This window comes from Lolium perenne, chromosome 4 (genome assembly GCF_019359855.2).
Source record: "Lolium perenne isolate Kyuss_39 chromosome 4, Kyuss_2.0, whole genome shotgun sequence".
NCBI lineage: Eukaryota > Viridiplantae > Streptophyta > Magnoliopsida > Poales > Poaceae > Lolium > Lolium perenne.
The window spans coordinates 377,074,445-377,080,553 of NC_067247.2; the positions used below are offsets into that span (position 1 = coordinate 377,074,445).

At 44.3% G+C, this 6,109-nt stretch overlaps 1 protein-coding gene and 1 long non-coding RNA gene across 3 annotated transcripts; both read right to left on the reverse strand.

The window, feature by feature from the left end:
• Positions 1-2,795: 2,795 nt before the first annotated feature.
• LOC139830330 (uncharacterized) lies at positions 2,796-3,841 on the reverse strand. The gene is made up of 2 exons (XM_071818337.1): positions 3,647-3,841; positions 2,796-3,272 (listed from the first exon to the last, which is right to left on the reverse strand). The coding sequence occupies exons 1-2, from the start codon at positions 3,839-3,841 to the stop codon at positions 2,796-2,798; spliced, it is 672 nt and encodes a 223-aa protein (XP_071674438.1).
• Positions 3,842-4,711: 870 nt separating this feature from the next.
• On the reverse strand, positions 4,712-5,784 carry LOC127349239 (uncharacterized). Of its 2 annotated transcripts, XR_011742244.1 has the most exons (3): positions 5,735-5,784; positions 5,443-5,533; positions 4,712-5,179 (listed from the first exon to the last, which is right to left on the reverse strand). It is a non-coding gene; the product is annotated as an uncharacterized lncRNA (long non-coding RNA). The 2 variants fall into 2 exon arrangements; XR_007880167.1 differs by lacking the exon at positions 5,735-5,784 and having other exon boundaries at positions 5,443-5,728.
• Between the last annotated feature and the right edge of the window lie 325 nt (positions 5,785-6,109).

A 6,109-nucleotide genomic window follows, 5' to 3' on the forward strand; every position in this document is an offset into this window, starting at 1 on the left:
AATATGAACATTGAATGTTGTGGAGCTTGTTAACTCCGGCATTGAGGTGCTCTTGTAGCCCTACACAATTAGTGGTGTTCATCATCCAACAAGAGAGTGTAGAGTGGTTTTATTATGTGATCAATGTTGAGAGTGTCCACTAGTGAAAGTATGATCCCTAGGCCTTGTTTCCAAACATCGAATCTCCGTTTATTTACTGTTCTGTTGCATGTTTACTCGCTGCCATATTTTATTCAGATTGCTATTACCACTCATATACATCCATACTACTTGTATTTCACTATCTCTTCACCGAACTAGTGCACATATACATCTGACAAGTGTATTAGGTGTGTTGGGGACACAAGAGACTTCTTGTATCGTGATTGCAGGGTTGCTTGAGAGGGATATCTTTGACCTCTTCCTCCCTGAGTTCGATAAACCTTGGGTGATCCGCTTAAGGGAAACTTGTTGCTGTTCTACAAACCTCTGCTCTTGGAGGCCCAACACTGTCTACAAGAATAGAAGCACCCGTAGACATCAATGTACAACCTCCCCCCATGGCTATGCCTGAAGAAGAAGTACATACACATGAGTACTGGTTGTTGGCCCAAGTAAAGGCCCTCCCAGTGAGCCCAATTTCTACCAAGGCCCATAGTTCTATCCAAGCATTAAATTTATCAGCCCATCTATGTTACCATTATTCTTATCTAACAAGATTAAAATCCCCACCAAAAATAGCAGGACCTTTCCAGTGAAGGAAGAGTTCATGTAATTAGAGATAAACTTCTCTTTCTCCTCTTACTTCTGAAAGTGCATATGTTTGTGTTATCGCGTCTATACTATGTACAAGTCTGAAATTGGCCAAGAGTGTGCTTTCATCGATGGTGTCATGGTGTGTGTTCATGGACGTGTTTGGTTCGCGATATTCACAATTACAGTGGAATCGATGGTGTCATGGTGTGTGTTCATGTGCTTATACTATGATCATAATTTTGATTATACCGATAATATTGTTTGTTTCACTTAACCCGTAGGCGGGTTTTACAATTTGCCTACACTGTAAATGATTTACATGGTAGGATATACTCCGCTGATTTTGCAAAAACATCATCGTCGTTTTTTTCTGAAAAAACCCTGCGGTCCACTCTCCTCTGCATCGTCTTCCCTCACTCCTCTCCCTCGGTCTCTCCAGATGCTCGCGAGGTCCACCGCCTCTCTCTCTCTCTCTCAGGGCCGGTCCATAGATTTCAGGGGGCGTAGGGTGAAACAACACAGTTCATAGTGGCTACACTTTTCTAGGGCGGGGGCGATGGCCCCCCTAATTGAAAAAATCCTTAAATATATCTATTTATGCTAATTTTGTATATCTTACTTAAAGTTTAAGCATGATTGGTGTTCTAGGCCCCTTAACAATCTCAGTCAAGCTTCATCACAAAAAACTTAAAAAAATATTATTATTCAGCAACATAAATATTAGGGTAATACAATAACAAACTTAATAATATTTACATTTGAAAGATCCATGGTCTTCAGAATCTTGGTCAAGACGTTTGAAACTAATAATTTCTATTGATCGCACGAACTATATACCATGATTCTTATTTTTACCAATAGCTACTTGTGCACATGTGTATTGTTTGCAAGAAAAAGAAATAATCAAACAAAAAAATATGAGGGTCGGTGTTGTTCTGCACATTTGAGAATGAGTCGGAGTATAGGCACGTTAAGCTATAACTTCAACCTTCTATATTTTCTAGAATTATTCCAAACTCTACCGCCTAAAGAGTATGAATATAAGTGTACAAAGTGTGCAAACAAATCTTGGACTAGGGACCTAACTGTTGAGGGCCCGGGCCGAGCGCCCCTCTGCCCTGCTCTCTCTCTATCTATCTATCTCTCTCTCTCTCTCTCTCTCTCTCTCTCTCTCTCTCTCTCTCTCTCTCTCTCTCTCTCTCGCCAGCCGCAATCCTTTCCCCCCAATCTCTTCTCCCTCCAACAGCCACCACAGCTCCCTCACGTAGCCACCACAGCTCCCTCACGCAGCCCCGCATCTCCTTCATCTCCTACAACCACCGCCGCTCCCTTCCGCATCCTCCATTTCGGCGTCTCCATTAGAAAATGGAGATTTTTGGATGGTTCGCTGCAGTAGCTTCCCCAGCGGCGCCGCGAAGAGAAGAGAGGCTGTGCGACCTTCTTGCGCCGACGTCTTCTCCACGATAGAGAGGTCGTGCTCCAACTCTACACACTGGATTTCAGGGCAGGATATGCGCCCCTCCAACCACGGTGACCTCGACCGAAAGGTCAAGTTTGTCCGCCGTGAGGAAATCCTCTGAATCGCGTCCCCGCTCCTTGATCGCTACCCCCAGAGGGCTCCTCCACCCGCAGGCCGCTCAACAACCCTCGACGGGTGGGGCATGCAAAGGAGACCTTTGGACGTTCTCATCTTTTGCGCTGCTGCCCGCACGGCTTCTTGTCGCATCAACGACCCGCTTAAGCACGTGTCCTGAAGGGTACCGGATGGCATCCTGTAAGGCCCCAGAAGGATCTCACAGAAAAGGGGATGAGAAATCAGACGAATTCAGATTCAATGGTGGAAGAAGCAGGTTCAAGATGAGAGAGGTTCAGAAATCTCTTTTACATTCGATGCCTTCGCACACATGTGATTCTGGCTACTTAATGATCAAATCGACACTGGCAACAGGTCCCTCTTGGTGCATACACCAGGGCCACACACGCACGCAACTACCCTTTGCCAGTTGCGGGTCTTGAGACTAAAGATGGGCTCCCTTATTCGGTCGGTTGCTCCATAAACTCTATGTCCGGCTAAGCCAAAGGCACAGTCGTGACATTTTTCCCTCCTTGAGAGAATTATCCTGCCCAAATGACAGCATTGGAAAGTGATGTCGAAGAACATGATAATCTTCCCAGGTGGAGTAATCTTCAGGCAAGTAATTCCATTGAACTAGAATTGTCTTCGACACAGCAGCAACAGCAGAAAGGTCTGGTGGCGGCGGTAGCTTGTCGTAGACTAGTGTGTAGTTTTGTGTGAACGGCTTCAACTGCGACACGTGGAAGACCGGATGAACAACACAGTCTTGTGGCAACGCCAGCTTGTACGCTACCATGCCGATGCGCTCGACGATCTTGAACGGCCCGAAGTACTTGAAGGCAAGCTTGGCGCAAGGTCTGTTGATGACGGAGGTTTGCGCATATGGCTGAAGCTTCAGTAGGTCACCTTCCTGGAACTCGCGCTCCGTGCAATTCTTGTCGGCATAGGCCTTGATACGCACCTGGGCACGTAGAAGATGATCACAAAGTAATTGAAGAAAACCTTGATGTTCTTCGGCCATCTCCTTGATTGTCGGCGTTAACTTGACGCCTAGATTTCGGAGTGCGCCAAAACTTGGTTCCATTCCATATAGGGCCTTGAATGGAGAACATCCAAGCGAAGTGTGGTATGAGGAACTGTACCAGAACTCCGCCATTGCCAGCCAACATTTCCACTTGTTCGGACAGTCATGAACAACACATCGAAGATAATGCTGCAGACATTGATAAACGCGCTATGATTGCCCGTCCGATTGAGGGTGATAAGCTGTAGAGTAACAGAGCTTCGTACCTACTACAACAAATAACTCCTGCCAAAAATTACTAGTAAACACACCTTGTCATGATCTGAGACGATTGACAGAGGCACACCATGGAGCTTGATGATTGAATCCATGAACACATTTGCTACTGACTGCGCAGTGAATGGATGACGCAGAGGCATGAAATGTGAGTACTTTGTCAGTCTATCCACCACAAATAGTATAACATCATAACCGTCAGATTTTGGAAGGCCCTCAATGAAGTCCATTGTCACTGCGGCCCATGGACGTTCAAGAATTGGTAGAGGTTGTAGCAGTCCTGCCGGGCTCCTAATGTTTTGGGGCATCCCGACAATTATATACCTGCTAACCCGGCATGATCATGTTTAGCCTGCTGACAAAACCGGACACTGCTTAATCCATTCCCCAACTTTCCTTTTCATGCCAGGCCAGTAATACAAGCCCTTTACTCACTGATAAGTGGCTCGACCGCCAGAGTGGCCTCCAACAGCTGAACTGTGAAGAGCAGAAATGAGCACTACAAGAGAATTGCTCCATAGAGGCATTATTTTGGTCCGCTAGAGACACTTACTTTGCCTTTACATAGTTGTAGACGCAGATTGTCTCAAAAGTGTCACTATGAGCAGTGTGTCTTAGACAATAGAGTCATTTTACGAAACGCCTATATATGACATAAGGTCATTTAGTAAAGACATCATGTCATGTATCTACTACACAGAGAGTCATTTGAAAGATATACTTGGAATATGTATGTATCCGCTATAGAGACACTTTCATGAGGCCTTTTAACTTATCTCTAACATCAATAGAAACGTTTTAGTGTGGCAATGTATCCATCTCCAGAAATGTAGAGACATTTAGGCAAGACATTTTATTCGGCCTTTAGAAATACATGTAGAGACATTATTTTTCCTTCTGAATATGTAGAGACACCTTCTTGTGGCATTTTATTCTTTTCTTAAGACATTTATATAGTCCATGTAGATGCATCTTGGTATGTCTCAAGAGACATCATATATGCATTTTTATGTCTGCCATAATATAAAGATGTTTTCTGTCTAAAACATATGGAGATTCAATAATAGAATAATACATATGCAAAATATTATTCTGACATAAGAACAAAACATAATTGGATACTCATTCATAGAAACTGTCAATATAGATACACTGAGATTCACAAAATGTAAACAAATTAAATATGAGTGTGTAAGCTAGATGCCTATGAAAGGAAAAACAGAAAAAAAAAACGCACAAATACAACTTCCTTGTTGCACAAGATCAAAAAATCGAAACAACAATATTCTTAAAATTACTACACACCACTAGACCATAAATAAGCACTAGACTTCACTTCCCAGGTATTGTCGCCAGCCACCATATATCGTGATGCTTGGTCATGGTCACAGCATCAGCGAGGAAGAGATGCTTGACAATTATAAAACTGCATACTGTAGAACAATATTTGGAATCCAGGCAGACTGCTATCTGGTGTTATGTAAGCAAAGCCGGACTGGAACTTTCAACATCATCGTGTACGCCAAGCTCTGCACATCTGTCGCAATTAGCAACTAGATCCAAACATCCTGAAAACAAAATAAACACAAATGCTTACGTTTTACAGAAAAACTGGGATTTAACACAGGGTTACTAATTTCCAACGTCAATGCAATTTTGGGAATTTATGCCTATCTTAAATATTAAGCTTCAACATGATGGCTTGACCACCAGATGTACTTGCACGGTCTTGAATACTATGTAAGATCTAGGCTTAAATCCTTATGTCTCTCTCCAGTTCTAATTCAGGTATCTTAGTAGCAGCCAAGAGAGTTGGAGCAAGAGCACCCACCTGTAGTCAAAGCTGGAGCCGCTCCTTTGTAGCCACGCGGCCGGTGACTTGTCCTGGAGCTGAGGTCGAAGAGCCCTAGTAGCACCCCAACCTGAAATCCAAAAAACAGAGAGCAAATCAGAGAATTTGGAGCTATAACTGAAGGGGATTTTTTTGCGAAATAGGCTCAGGAGAGAGGAGGGATTCAGGAGCCAGTTGGCATGATTAACCCGTAGTCGTTGGCGGGGTTCAGGATGAGCGAGACCTGGGCAAGAAGAAACAAGGAGTTGAGAGATCAGGGGAGTGTTCGTGCCTGCCTTGTGTACTAGAAGCGCTCCTGTATGTGGGCTATTTGACAAAATGCCCCACTTTACTTTGGCATTTGACTCAAAGGGCACATTTAGTTTGGCATGGATGAAATGCCCTACTTTACATTGCCCATTTGCTAAAATGCCCCCACTTAGGTGATTTACTGCTAACAGAGACAATCTTGTTTTAATCTTTAATCTAATCTCTAATCTGCAATTCATCAAAGCTGTCGATGTTTACCTGTGTGTCGCTCATGTCGCTCCCGTATGAACAGAGGCAGGCAACGCCGGCGACGGCCACGACCAAGCCCCAGCGCTGTCTCTATCATCGCCCGCTGTCTGCACGCGCGCTCCACTGGCCGGTGGCGAGACAGCTACCG

What these genes read in the sequence shown, in the direction of transcription:
- LOC139830330 (XM_071818337.1), bottom strand. Translation starts at nt 3,841, where the DNA reads ATGGACTTCATTGAGGGCCTTCCAAAATCTGACGGTTATGATGTTATA. An exon ending in TCGTCTCAGATCATGACAAG is followed by an intron (nt 3,273 to 3,646) that starts GTGTGTTTACTA and finishes CTACGTGCCCAG; the next exon opens with GTGCGTATCAAGGCCTATGC.